This window comes from Gorilla gorilla, chromosome 20, assembly GCF_029281585.2.
Source record: "Gorilla gorilla gorilla isolate KB3781 chromosome 20, NHGRI_mGorGor1-v2.1_pri, whole genome shotgun sequence".
Taxonomy (NCBI): domain Eukaryota; kingdom Metazoa; phylum Chordata; class Mammalia; order Primates; family Hominidae; genus Gorilla; species Gorilla gorilla.
The window spans coordinates 18355953-18371001 of record NC_073244.2 but is presented as its reverse complement, the minus strand read 5'-3'; the positions used below and the strand labels follow the sequence as shown (position 1 = coordinate 18371001).

At 41.4% G+C, this 15049-nt stretch overlaps 1 protein-coding gene across 6 annotated transcripts in view; it reads left to right on the top strand.

Annotated features, from left to right (window-relative positions):
• Nucleotides 1-14345, top strand: part of ZNF563 (zinc finger protein 563) — a 29756-nt gene extending 15411 nt beyond the window's left edge. For 2 of the 6 annotated variants that reach the window (XM_031003878.3, XM_004060075.5), the window contains exons 2-4: nt 9195-9321; nt 10503-10563; nt 12006-14345. In XM_031003878.3, coding sequence (XP_030859738.2) covers nt 9288-9321; nt 10503-10563; nt 12006-13245 — 1335 coding nt within the window. In that variant the 5' untranslated portion in view covers nt 9195-9287 and the 3' untranslated portion in view covers nt 13246-14345. Of the gene's footprint in view, nt 1-6914; nt 6996-9194; nt 9322-10502; nt 10564-12005 lie in introns of those variants that run through there. The other 4 variants (XM_031003879.3, XM_055371802.2, XM_063701038.1 and 1 more) reach the window with 4 other exon arrangements.
• The last annotated feature ends 704 nt before the right edge of the window (nt 14346-15049 follow it).

The following is a 15049-nucleotide window of genomic DNA, read 5'->3' as shown; positions in this document are numbered from 1 at the left end:
CTTCCCTGGGCACAGGCACCTTATCTGGAAGTGTTTGGGTTGAGGTTCCCCTTTGGAAACCACCAGCTGATGAGTCCTGAGCCCACACTATCTTTTCCTGGTGCTGGCTTTGATAACTGCCTGGGACTGGCATCAAGTGGATACAGCAGCCTTGTCTTGGAGGGTAGTGAATATCAGCCCCTGGGCCACTCCTCCCAGAGGACAGCCTGAGATGCAGGGCTGGGGCCTCCCAGGGGAAGAGCTGGATACCCTGTGGTGGGAGGATTCCCCTGGTATCCTCTTGTAAAAAGTTAAGCCCTGGGATACTCAGTTTTCTCACCCCAAGCCCAGTTTTCATTTCTTGGAGACATGGCTGGTCAGCCACTCAGGTGCTGGTATTGAGGGGGTAAAATAGAAATGATTCCCATCCTTTGAATTCTGTTAGACTAGTGAAGCAAGAAAAACTATCCGAAAGGTCAAAGATAACTTACCCCAGTGAGGTGGTGCAAGAGCCTGAAAGTACACAGTGCGGTATCTGGTGGTTGGGGGTAGGGAGTAGTCACTGAGCACTTCAGTGAGCAGCACGGGGGTGGGGGATGTCCCAGGTGACAGGAGGACCTGACCTGACCCTTGAATGAGACTTGTCTGTGTTCCAGTCAGCACTGCCCCTCCCTGAGGTTGTGAACCTTGAAAAGATTTGTTCACTCATTTCTGTTCAGTTTTTTCTTATCTGTAAAATGCATTCCATCATTAGAGATTGATAGAGAAGATAAGATGTTTCTAAAGGGACAAGAAAGAGTTGAATTTCAGAAAACAAATTATATATATCTAGTCCTATATGCCTTTAAAAAATTCTTGTTTACTTTTCTTTTCTGTCGTACTACACAGAGCCTGTGTAGTAAGTTTTCCAGGTCTGTTTTTTTGTTGTTGCTGTTGTTTTGTTTTTAATTGGATCATCTCAGTAGAATTTCAGGGCTTAGCAGAGAAAATGCCATCAGGGAAAATAAATTGGAAAAAACTTTCTTCCATGATGACTACAGAAAAATGAATACTGTCTCAAGGCTCTTAAAATACTTTTTCTGGTATGAGAAAGGTAGAACCACATTCAAAATGGAAGCTGAGGTAATAGAGTGAATAAAAATTCATGAAAACAGGCAGGTCTGTAATTAGTTGATTATTGTATATGGAGGTGTTAGGCAGAAGACTGGTTATTCTTCTGGAGATAACAATTTGTCCCTGTTCTTTGGGTTGAAGTAGCTGTCATTTGTATCGCTGCCTGGCAATACCTGCTGTGCCATAGTTTCTCATACCTTAAATAGATGCTCTTGTTCCAGAATTTGCTGTCTTCCATTGGACTTTGTACCCATCACTTTGCTAACACCATGCTCTCCTGATTACTGTAGACTTCAAAGCCTTGATGTGTGGTAGAGAAAGCGCTTCCCTGTCTTAATTACGTAGGATTGCTATACCAGATTGCCATAAACTACGTGCCTTAAACAACAGTTGTTCATTTCTCAGTAGAGGCTGGGAATCCAAGTTCAAGTAGGTCAGATCTCTGGTAAGGGCCTGCTTCCAGGTTTAAAGATGGCAGTTTTCCCCTTATGTCCTCAGTGGTGGAGATATGTCTGTAATGTCTGTCTATTTTTGGTACTAGGGCAATGTTGGCCTTATAACATCAATTAGAAAGTATTACCTCTGCCCCGGGCACAGTGGCTCATGCCTGTAATCCTAGCACTTTGGGAGGCCGAGGTGTATGGATCATCTGAGGTCAGGAGTTCAAGACCAGCCTGGCCAACATGCGGAAGCCCATCTCTACTAAGAATATAAAAATTGGCTGGGCTTAGTGACAGGCGCCTGTAATCCCAGCTATTCGGGAGGCTGAGGCAGGAGAATTGCTTGAACCTGGGAGGCAGAGGTTGCAGTAAGCCAAGATAGTGCCATTGCACTCCAGCCTGGGCAACAAGAGCAAAACTCCGTCTCAAAAAAAAAAAAAAAAAAAAAAGAAAAGAAAAGAAAGAAAGTATTACCTACCTACCTACTTCTGTTTTCTGGAAGATACTGTAGAGAATTGGGATCATTTCTTCCCTAAGTATTTGCCATAAATCACCAGTGAAATCATCCTGGTCTGTTCCTTTTTCTTGGGATATTTATCATTTATTGATTCAATTTATTCAATAGATATAGGCCTATTCATATTACTTGATGTTACTTTTATGAGTTTTGGTAGACTGTGTCTTTTATGAAATTGGTCCATTCCATGTAATTTATCAAATATGTGGGCATTTAGTTGTTCCTAATATTCTTTCATGGCACTCTTAATGTCCATAGGGTTAGTAGTGATGGCCTCTCTTTTTTCTGTGTTAACTGTGCTGTCGGCTTATCAGTTTTACAGATCTTTTCAGAGAATCATCTGTTGGTTTGTTGATGTTTTCTTTTCTTTTTTTTTTTTTTTTTGAGATGGAGTCTTGCTCTGTTGCCCAGGCTGGAGTGCAGTGCCGTGATCTCGGCTCACTGCAACCTGTGCTTCCCGGGTTCAAGTGATTCTCCTGCCTCAGGCTCCCAAGTAGCTGGGATTAACAGGCACGTGCCACCACACTCAGCTAATTTTTGTATTTTTAGTAGAGACAGGGTTTCACCATGTTGGCCAAGCTGGTCTCGAACTCCTGACCTCGTGATCCGCCCGCCTTGGCCTTCCAAAGTGCTGGGATTACAGGCATGAGCCAACACGCCCAGCCTGTTGATGTTTTCTATTGATTTCTTGATTGCTATTTCATTAATATCTCTTCCCATTGTTATTTTCCTCTGCTTGATTTACATTAATCTTGCTATTCTCTAGTTTCCTAAGATGGAAAGTTAGAGCACTGATTTTAGAATTTTACTTTCTAGAGAATGCATTCGATTCTTTAAGTTTCCCTCAAAGCACTGCCTTTTCTGCATTCCAGAGATTTTGCTAAAATATATCCTTTTCCATCAGCACCATAATATTTGTATTTCATGTGACAAGTTTCTTTGACGTCTGTGTACTTGAGAAATTTGTGGCTTAAATCTCCACTTTTTTGAGACTTTTCAACTATATTTAAGTTATTGGTTTATAATCTGATTACATATTTTATATAATTTCTTTTATTTATTTATTTATTTATTTATTTATTTATTTATTTATTTTGAGACGGGGTTTCACTTTTGTTGCCCAGGCTTAAGTACAGTGGCACAGTCTCGGCTCACCGCAACCTCCACCTCCTGGGTTCAAGTGATTCTCCTGTCTCAGCCTCCTGAGTAGCTGAGATTACAGGTATGTGCCACCATGCCCGGCTATTTGTATTTTTAGTAGACACGGGGTTTCTCCATGTTGGTCAGGCTGGTCTTGAACTCCCGACCTCAGGTGATCTGCCCTCCTTGGCCTCCCAAAGTGCTGGGATTACAGGCATGAGCCACCGCACCCAGCTCTTTTCTCTTTTTTAAGAGACAGGGTGGTAGTCTGTTACACAGGCTGGTAGTGTGGAGTGCCATGATCATAGCTCAATGCAGCCTCCAACTTCTAAGCTCAAGCAATCTTCTTGCCTCAACTTTCAGATTATCTGGGACTATAGGTGCATGCCACCACTCCTGGCTAATGTTTAAACTTTTATAGAGACAAGGTCTCACTATGTTGCTCAGTCTGGCCTCAAGCAATCCTTCCACTTTGGCCTCCCAAAGTGGTGGGACTACAGGTGTGAGCCACCATTCCTGGCCTGGAATTTCTATTTTAAAACATTTGTTCTAGTGTGTGTTATGGCTCAGAATTTTGTGCATCTTGGTGACTATTTCATGTGGGCTTGAGAAGAATATATACCCTGCTGGTGTTGAATGAAGGATTCTGTAAACAAGTATCAATGAAATCCAGCTGATTAATAGTGCTATTGATTTCAGCCATATCATTAGTGATTTTCTGACAAACTGATCTGTGAATTATTGATAGAGATGAGTTGTTTCCAACTATAACTGTAGATGTGTGTATTTTGCCTTGTGGTTTTTGTAATTTTTTGCTTTATGTATTTTGATCCTCTATTTTATGGGCATAAATATTAAGGATTATTATGTCTTCTTGTAGGATTGACTTTCCTTATCATTCTGAACTCACTATCTATGCCTTATAATTTTCCTTAATCTAAAACCCGATTTGTCTGAATGTAATAGAGCTGTTTCATGTTTCTTTTGATTAGGGCTAGAATGGCATATATTTCTCTACTTAATGTATCTCTTTCTGTTTAAAATGTTTTTTATGTACACATTGCTAGGCTTTGTATTTTTATTCTACTCTGCCAGTCCTTGTCTTTTTTACTGGTAAATATAGATAATACACATTTAATGTAGTAATTGACATAATTGAATTAATATGTATATGTATATTACTGTTTTCTATTTGTTGCACTTGTCTGTTTTTTCAACTACCTCTTTTTTTCTTTTTCTTTTCTTTTTTTTGAGATGGAGTGTCACTCTGTCGCCCAGGCTGGAATGCAGTGGCATGATCTTGGCTCACTGCAATCTCCGTCTCCTGGGTTCAAGCGATTCTCCTGCCTCAGCCTCCCGAGTAGCTGGGACTACAGATGCCCGCCACCACACCCAGCTAATTTTTATATTTTTAGTAAAGACGAGGTTTCACCACGTTGGCCAGGCTGGTCTTGAACTCCTGACCTTGTGATCCACCTGCCTCAGCCTCCCAAAGTACTGGGATTACAGGCGTGAGCCACCGCACCCAGCTCAACTACCTCTCTATTTCCGTCTTTCATTTTAGTTGAACAGAATATGATTTTCTTATCCTATTAATATAGTACTTGGTTCTTAATTTTTTTAGTGAATTCCATAGGGTACATATTATACCATTCACAACTAATGGACCTTCAGTTTCAAAAAACACTATACTGGCTTCAGGGGTAGTGCTGGTATAATAAACTGTTTGAAACTTCTTCCTTTCATTCCATGAATCATCACTGTCATTCATTTGCACAATTGTGACCTATAACACCCAATACATTGTTGATACTATTATTTTGAGCAAACATATCTATTAGATCAAGTAAGTATAAGAAAAGTAAATCATTTTTTATGTCTTCATTTAATGTGATGTGAATTTCTAACCTGTATCATTTCTCTTTTCTCTAATAAACTTCTTTTAACGTTACTGGCAAGGCAGGTATACCAGTCACACATTTTTTCCATTTCATCCCCTGATCTTTCCTGCTTCTGTGAATGGGTAGATTCAATTGTTTTATCTTGATTTTAGCTGATTTTTTTTTTTTTTTGAGACAGAGTCTCACTCAGTCGCCCATGCTGGAGTGCAGTGGCACAATCTTGGCTCACTGCAACCTCCACCTCCCAGGTTCAAGCGATTCTCCTGCCTCAGCCTCCTGAGTAGCTGGGATTACAGGCATGCACCACCACACCTGGCTAATTTTTGTATTTTTAGTAGAGACGAGATTTCACCATGTTGGCCAGGCTGGTCTCAAACTCCCGACCTCAAGTGATCCGCTCCCCTCGGCCTCCCAAAATGCTGGGATTACAGGCGTGAGCTGCCGCACCTGGCCTCTGATTTTTTTCTTTGGTTGTTCACATCTGTGGAACATCTATAGTGAAGTCTTCCTTTTGGTTGTTGTACTTTGCAGCTGCATTAGTTCTATATTGCTCAATTTCTAATTTTTATTGATTTTTTAAATCTATTTTCTGATTTTCTTTTAGTTTTTTCTTCATCATTGCCTCACCTCATTGAACATATTTAAGACACTTGCTTTAAAGTTTTTATTCATTCAAGAAGTCCAGTGTTTGAGGTTTCTTAGAGATGGTTTATCTCAGTTCAGGTTTTTCCATTGATGAGCCATATTTTCATGTTTCTCTCTATTTTTCCTAATTTTGTGTGCATTGAAAAGTAGACATTTGCATCTGGAAATCAGATTCTGTCCCCTTCATTGTTTGCTGTTCTTGTTTGATGAAGGCTGTAACTATTCATTTGTTTAGTAACATTTTCAAAGTGTGTTTGCAGAGACTCTATTCCCTATCTGATGTACACACTGAAGTCTGTGTTCTTTAGCTTGTGTTCATTTGTGTTCTGATAGAGATTTCCTGAATGCTACAAGCTAAAAGTAAGAAGAAAGATGAAACATACAAAAACCTGACCTCTTCCAGTCTTTGTGGATGGCTCTTGTGGAGCAATTCCTTGAACACTTAGCAAGGCTGTTTAAAACTCTGCTGTAGCATTTACTTTCTGTTTTACTAAACGTAGAAACATGCCAGAGCTGAAAATAAGGGTCTCCTCACATCTTCTATGAAAATATGTTCTTTCCTGTGAGTGCATGGGGCTCTCTCAGTTCCACAATATAATGGGTGCTTTTGAATACCCTAATTCCTGAAGGAAATTTTCTCTCCAGTTTTTTCCTTTTAGACTTAGGTGGGCTAATGTATGTCTTTTTTTTTTTTTTTTTTTTTTTTTTTGAGATGGAGTCTTGCTCTATTGCCCAGGCTGGAGTGCAGTGGCACAATCTCGACTCACCACAACCTCTGCCTCCCGGGTTCAAGCGATTCTCCTGCCGCAGCTACTCGGTTACAGGCATGCGCCACCAAGCATGGCTAATTTTTATATTTTTAGTAGAGACGGGGTTTCACTATGTTGGCCAGACTGGTCTCAAACTCCTAACCTCATGATCTGCCCGCCTTGGCCTCCCAAAGTGCTGGGATTACAGGCATGAGCCACCATGCCTGGCCTTAATGTATGTCTTAATTACAGTCTGCTGTCTCAAGTAGTTGCAGGCTATTTGTGTATTTTGCACCATTTTTCAGCATTTCTTATGTTTGACCCTAACTGGATTCCATTGTAGATGAAATAGAAAAGACAGCCTTGTTTCACACCTTCTGATCATCCCCATAATGATTGGAAAATACAAAGGCAATAATTTGTGAATAACATCTGATCTGCTTTCTCTAGAATTAGTGACCAGAGTTCCTCACTGGGATCTCAGGCTGCTGTCTTCAAGACTGGTGCAGAGGTGGGGTGTGATTGGGCCAAGGGCAAATAAAAACTCCATAAGGGTTTTCTACCATTTTTTCACTTTTATTTATCTATTTGTTTATCTCTTTATTAATGGTATGGGGTGCTGAATATTATAGTTTCAAAATCCTTTATCTGTTTTTGCAAAGCTGTCACTTTGTTGGTGAGAGGGTTTTTTTTTTTTTTTCTTGAGACGGAGTTTCGCTCTTGTCAACCAGGCTGAAGTGCGATAGCGCAATCTTGGCTCACCGCAACCTCTGCCTCCTGGGTTCAAGCAATTCTCCTGCCTCAGCCTCTTGAGTAGCTGGGACTACAGGCATGTGCCATCACGCCTGGCTAATTTTGTATTTTTAGTAAAGACGGGGTTTCTCCACGTTGGTCAGGCTGGTCTTGAACTCCCGACTTCAGGTGATCCGCCCACCTTGACCACCCAAAGTGCTGGGATTACAGGTGTGAACCACCGCGCCTGGCCAGTGAGAAGGTTTTTTAGCATTTTTAGACAGTTGTGACTTCTATTAGATTTGATAATGTAATTTTATTTTTTTTTTTGAGACAGAGTCTCACTATATCGCCCATGATAGAATGCAGTGGCTCAATAATGGTTCACTACAGTCTTCACATCCTGGGCTCAGGTGATCCTCCCACCTCATCTTCCCCATTAGCTGGGACTACAGGCACACCACCATGCCCGGCTAATTTTTTTTGTATTTTTTTGCAGAGACAGGGTTTCACCATGTTGCCCAGGCTGGTCTCAAACTCCTGGGCTCAAATGGTCCATCTGCCCTGGCCTCTCAAAGTACTGAGATTACAGGCATGAGCCGTGGTGCCCAGCTGGTAGTGTAATTTTTAGTTATTTAGGTCTGTTTTAGTTATTTAGGGAATTTTATAAATATTCATAAGAGATAACATTGAGTTCTTTTCTAATAATACATTCTCTCATTGCCCTTCTTTCCTTCTCCTTTGACATTACCCAATAAGATGTTAAAAAATTTTCCATTGGGATGGTGAAATATCTTTTATTATTTATTTGTCATGCTTAACTACATTTGGTCTAGAGGAAACCAGTTACCAGCTTCCAGATTTTCTGTTAGTATAATCCCAGAGGATGTGCCGAATCCTCCAACTAATCAGTTGCAAAAAAACATGTGAAATTTTATCTACCAGGGTCTCTCATTAGAGACCCAGTGCCTATAGTGTTTTTTGGTGGCTGGCTTAGTCTGTTTTTTGTTGCTTAAGAATAATCTGAACCTGGATAATTTATAAGGAACAATATTTGTTTTTTACTGTTCTGGAGGCTGGGAAGTCCAAGGTTAAGGCTGGGCATCTGGTGAGAACCTTCTTGCTGGTGGGGACTCTGTAGAGTTCTTAGATGGCACAAAGCATTACATGGCAAGGGCCAGAGTGCCTAACTCGGGTCTCTTCCATCTTATAAGGACACCAGTCCCCTTCCTGAGATAACTTATTTATTCATTAAGCCATTGATCCATGAATACGTTAATCTATTCATGAGCTCTGAACCTTCAAGACTCAATCACCTTTTCAATCCCCACCTTTTATTACTCCCACTTTGCAGATTAACTTTCAACATGTGTTTTGGAGGGGACAACCATTCAAACTCAGCAGTGGCTGATCACATATACTCCCTCTGCTGAGTTTGTAAGATTCTAAACTCTCAGAACATAGGAGTTAAGAAAATAATGTACTTTTTGCACAAACAGTTTAGATACAATCAAGCTCTGTTATTAGTTACATTGGTGGGGCACTCCCTAAATCCAGTTCCTAGACACCATAAAAGGTCCAACTTTGAGAATAAGAATTTGTAAGGACATGTAGTCTCAGGACTGCTAATGGTAGCTCTCTTCTGCACAACAGGTAGTAGGACTTTGTCAGTAGGACTTTGACAAGAACTACAACCTACTACAGAAATAGACATTAGGGTGATGCAGGCAATAAGACTCATTTAACTCACCAAGAAGAGACCTGTTCCTATTCAACTGTAACTTTACCAAACATGTTGAATTCTACCATCAAAATGGCTGTGTGAGAGAAAGTGAGTGTAGAGAGAATATGAGAGAGTTTACTATGTCATTGAATAAATGCTTGGAAAGCACAGCATCATATGAAGTTTATGAACTGAGTATAGCTTTTTCAGTACTGTCACTCAACCTTTCTCCTCTATCTATGTGGGATGTTTCAGGACGCAGTGGCCTTTGAGGATGTGGCTGTGAATTTCACCCAGGAGGAATGGGCTTTGCTGGGTCCATCACAGAAGAATTTATACAGATATGTGATGCAAGAAACCATCAGGAACCTGGACTGTATAAGTAAGGATGATATCATGTCTTCACTTAATCAATTACAGACATTTGTTTCATGGTCATCAGTGCTGTTCAATGATTTGAAATATGGGAACGGCATATGATGGACTCTTGAACAACACAGAATTCAGAGGTGACAGCCCTGAAAGAAGTTGTAAGTCCTCATCTAACTTTTTGTCCACCATAGCTTAAGCCGCCATTGACCAGCAGCCTTACTGATAACATAAACAGTTGACTGGCTGGGCACGGTGGCTCACACCTGTAATCCCAGCACGTTGGGAGGCCAAGGTGGGCGGATCATGAGGTCAGGAGTTCGAGACCAGCCTGACCAACGTGGTGAAACCCCATCTCTACTAAAAATACAAAAATTAGCCAGGCATGGTGGCACATGCCTGTAATCCTAGCTACTCAGGAGGCTAAGGTAGCAGAATCACTTGAGCCCAGGAGGCAGAGGTCGCAGTGAGCCAAGATCATGCCACTGCACTCCAGCCTGGGTGACAGAGCGAGAATCTGTCTCAAAAAAATAAAATAAAATAAAATAATAAAAAAGTTGATTAATCCATGATAGGAAAATCATAAAGAAGAGAAACTATATTTACTATTCATTAAGTGGAGGTGTATGATTAAAAGGTCTTTATCCTCATCTTTACATTGAGAAGGCTAAGTAAGAGGAGGGATTGATCTTGGTGTCTTAGGGGTAGCAGAGACTGAAGAAAATTCATATGTAGGTGGAGCTGTGCAGTTCAAACATGTGTTGTTCAAGAATCAACTGTAAGGCCGGGTATGGTGGCTCACGCCTATAATCCCAGCATTTTGGGAGGCCGAGGTGGGCAGATCACTTGAGGTCAGGAGTTCGAGACCAGCCTGACCAACATGGTGAAACCCTGTCTCCAATAAAAATACAAAAATTAGCTGGGTGTGGTGGTAGGCATCTGTAGTCCCAGCTACTCGGGAGGCTGAGGCAGGAGAATCGCTTGAACCCAGGAGGCGGAGGTTGCTGTGAGCCGAGATCGTGCCACTGCACTCCAGCCTGGGCAACAGAGTGAGACTCTGCCTCCACCCCCAAACTGTACAGAATTAACTGTAGTTTGATGAAAGAATCATGTGTGATTGCAGTATACATAAAATCTTACTGTTTTATATAATTTTCTAATAATGTATAGTGATTTTCTGGGTCTCCCTTTTAGGAATGATATGGGAAGAACAGAATACTGAAGATCAGTACAAAAATCCTAGGAGAAATCTAAGGTAATTTGCACTCACAGGAGAAAGTTATGTTTCTGAAGTGATTCTCAGAATAAAAGGAAATTTTAAAAACAAAGAAAATGAACAAGTCCAGCTTAAATTTATTTTTTAATTTTTTAAATTAACTTTTTTTTTTAGTCAGGGCCTTGCTCTGTTGCCCAGGCTGGAGTGCAGTGGTATGATCTTGGCTCACTGAAGCCTCGACCTCCCAGGTTCATGTGACCCTCCCACCAGAGCCTCCTGAGTAGCCAGGACTACACGTGCATGCCACCACATCTCGTTAATTTTTGTATTTTTTGTAGAGACAGGGTTTTGGCATGTTTTCCAGGCTGGTCTTGAATTCCTGGGCTCAAGCAATCTGCCTGCCTTGGCCTCCCCAAATGCTGGGATTACAGGTGTGAGTCACTGCACCAGCCTAAATTTATTTATTCTTAAAAAATTTCCTCCTAAAACATATTATAAGAATTTACATATGAGGCTGGACATGGTGGCTCATGCCTGTAATCCCAGCACTTTGGGAGGTTGAGGCGGGCAGATTACTTGAGGTCAGGAGTTTGAGACCAGCCTGGCCAACATAGCGAAACCCTGTCTCTACAAAAGTACAAAAGTTAGCTGGGCATGGGGGTATGCACCTGTAACCCCAGCTTCTTGGGAGGCCAAGGCAGGAGAATTGCATGAACCCAGGAGGCGAAGGTTGCAGTGAGCCGAGATTGTGCCACTGCACTCCAGCCTGGCGACGGAGCAAGACTCCGTCTCAAAAAAAAAAAATTAGCCTAGTGTGTTGGTGCACACCTATGGTTCCAGCTACTCATGAGGCTGAAGTAGGTAGATCACTTGAGTTCAGGAGGTCAAGGTTGCATGAACCATCGTTCTGCTACTGCACTCCAGCCTGGTGACAAAGCAAGATCCTGTTTCAAAAAATAAATATATTAATTAAAAAGAAAAGGAAAAAAAAAAAAAACCCAGCTGATGTTGGGTTGTCTTGTGTAGCATTCAGTTCATTCATGTTCAAACAGGGCATGAAGCCTACACTTTGCATGGTAATGATAAAAAGGTATATCTGGCCAGGCGCAGTGACTCACGTCTGTAATCCCAGCACTTTGGGAGGCCAAGGGGGGTGGATCACGAGATCAGAAGTTTGAGAACAGCCTGGCCAGCATGGCGAAACCCTGTCTCTACTAAAAATACAAAATTAGCTGGGCGTGGTGGTGTATGCCTCTCTAATCCCGGCTACTTGGGAGGCTGAGGCAGGAGAATCGCTTGAACCCGGGAGGAAGAGATTGCAGTGAGCCAAGATCGTGCCGCTGCACTCTAGCCTCGGTGACAGAGCAAGACTCCATCTCAGGAAAAAAAAAAAAAAAAGTACATCCAATACCTATTAATACACATAAATAAATAATCATTTAGAAACAACTATTTAGTAACGTACTACTCATTTTTTACAGATGTCATATGGTAGAGAGATTCAGTGAAAGTAAAGACAGTAGTCAATGTGGAGAAACATTTAGCCTCATTCGAGATAGTATTGTGAACAACAGCATTTGTCCTGGAGAAGATCCATGTCAAAGCGCTGAGTGTGAAGAAGTCATAATGGGTCATTTATCCCTTAATAGCCACATCAGAGTTGATTCTGGACACAAACCACATGAGTATCAGGAATATGGAGAGAAGCCACATACACATAAACAACGTGGGAAAGCCTTCAGTTACCATCACTCCTTTCAGTCGCGTGGAAGGCCTCACACTGGAAAGAAACGCTATGAGTGTAAGGAATGTGGAAAAACCTTCAGTTCTCGTAGAAACCTTCGAAGACACATGGTAGTGCAAGGTGGAAATAGACCTTATAAATGTAAGTTGTGTGGGAAAGCTTTTTTTTGGCCCAGTTTATTACGTATGCATGAAAGAACTCACACTGGAGAGAAACCATATGAATGTAAGCAGTGTTCTAAAGCCTTTCCTTTTTACAGTTCCTATCGAAGACATGAGAGAATGCACACTGGGGAGAAACCGTATGAATGTAAGCAGTGTTCTAAAGCCTTGCCTGATTCCAGTTCCTATATAAGACATGAAAGAACTCACACTGGAGAGAAACCATATACATGTAAACAGTGTGGGAAAGCCTTCAGTGTTTCCAGTTCCCTTCGAAGACATGAAACCACTCACAGTGCAGAGAAACCCTATGAGTGTAAGCAATGCGGGAAAACATTTCATCATCTTGGAAGCTTTCAGATACACATGAAAAGGCACACTGGAGATCGACCTCATAAATGTAAGATATGTGGGAAAGGCTTTGATCGTCCCAGTTTAGTTCGATATCATGAACGAATTCACACTGGAGAGAAACCCTATGAATGCAAGCAGTGTGGGAAAACGTTATCTCATAGCTCAAGCTTTCGAAGACACATGATAATGCACACTGGAGGTGGACCTCATAAATGCAAGATATGTGGGAAAGCTTTTGTTTATCCCAGTGTATGTCAAAGACACGAAAAGTCTCACAGTGGAGAGAAACCCTATGAATGCAAGCAGTGTGGGAAAGCATTATCTCATAGCTCAAGCTTTCGAAGACATATGGTAATGCATACGGGAGATGGGCCGAATAAATGCAAGGTATGTGGGAAAGCCTTTGTTTATCCCAGTGTATGTCAAAGACATGAAAAGACTCACTGGAGAGAAACAATATGAATGTAGACAATTATAAAGCCTTCTATATTTCCAGTTCCCTTTGATATCATGAATAAACTTACACTGGACAGAAACCCTATAAATGTAAATGTGGGAAAACTTTTCCTAATTTTTATTCCTTTCAAAATCATGAAATATCTCACACTGGAGAGATGGTATATGAATATAAGGAATGTGGGAAAGTGATCGATTTTTTTTTAACACCATTGTCAACATAAAACAACTCACAGAGCAGAAAAACTCTGTGAGTGTAAAATATGTAGGGAAGCCTTCAGTCATTTTTGTAACTTAAAAGTACATGAGGCTGGGCACAGTGGCTCACACCTGTAATCCCAGCATTTAGGGTGGGCAGATCGCTTGACCTCAGGAATTTGAGGCCTGCCTGGGCAAAATGGTGAAACCATGTCTCTACAAAAAATAGAAAAAGTAGCAGGTGTGGTGGTATGTCCCTGTAGTCCCAGCTACTTGGGAGGCTGAGGTGGGAAGATCTCTTGAGCCCAAGGGGTGGGGGTTGCAGTGAGCCAAGATGCACTGTACCCCAGCCTGGGCGACAGAGCCAGACCCTGTCTCAAAAAAAAAAAAAAAAAGTACATGAAAGGATTCACTCTGGAGAGAAGTCATATGAATGTAAGAAATGTAGAAAAGCATTGAGTTCTCTCAGGTCCTTGCATAGACATAAAAGGACTCACTGGAGAGATACTCTATAAATGTGTGAAATGTAGGGAAATATTCTTTAATGTTATTTCATTTCAGATAGAAATAATTCTCATTGGAGATAAACCATATGAATGTAAACACATAGTAAAGCCTTAATTTTAAGCCTCAGTTTCTTTCAAATACAGTTATTCCTTAATATTTGCAGGAGCGTGGTTCTACCACCCCCTGGGCATACATAAATCGACACATGCCAAGTCCTTTTTTAAAAATGACATCTTTGGTACAAAATTACCCGGATGTGATGGCACATGCCTGTAATCCCAGCTACTCAGGAGGCTGAGGCAGGATAATCACTTGAATCTGGGAGGCGGAGGTTGCGGTGAGCCGAGATCGCGCCACTGCACTCCAGCCTGGGCAGCAAGAGCAAAACCTCTGTCACACACCACCCCCCACCAAAAAAAAGGAAAGAAAGAAAAGACATATTTGGGTTAGACACAGTTACTCACCTCTGTAATCCTAGCACCTTAGGAGCCCAAGACAGGTGGATCACTTGAGCCCAGGAGTTAGAGGCCAGCCTGGGTAATGTGGCAAAACCCTGTCTCTACAGAAGATACACAAATTAGCCAGGTGTGGTGACATGTACCTGTAGTCCCAGCTACTAGGGAAGCTGAGGTGGGAGGATCGCTTGAGCCTGGGAGGTTGAGGTTGCGGTGAGTCAAAATCACATCACTGCATTCTAGCATGGGCAACAGAATGAGACCCTGTCTCAAAAAAATAATAACAATAAAAAAATTTGCATGTAACCTACCCACATCCTCCTGTATACTCTAAATCATCTGTAGATTAGTTAAAATACATCATGCATCATAGAAGCTATGTAAATAGTTGTGTTATTATATTGTTTAGTGAATCATGATATGAGAAAGACCCTACACATACTCAGTACAGACCCACCCACATAATACATGTCACCTAGAGCATTATAAACCCTTTCTTTCAACACTCATAGATTGCTTTTGTTTAATGACCTGAAAATGTGTCAACATTCACCCAACAAAAGTGTAATGATGATTATTGCAATATCGTGCCTAATGTTGTGATGTGTTGAGTCAGCTAGATGTGTGACACCATAGATAAGCAGTGAGAC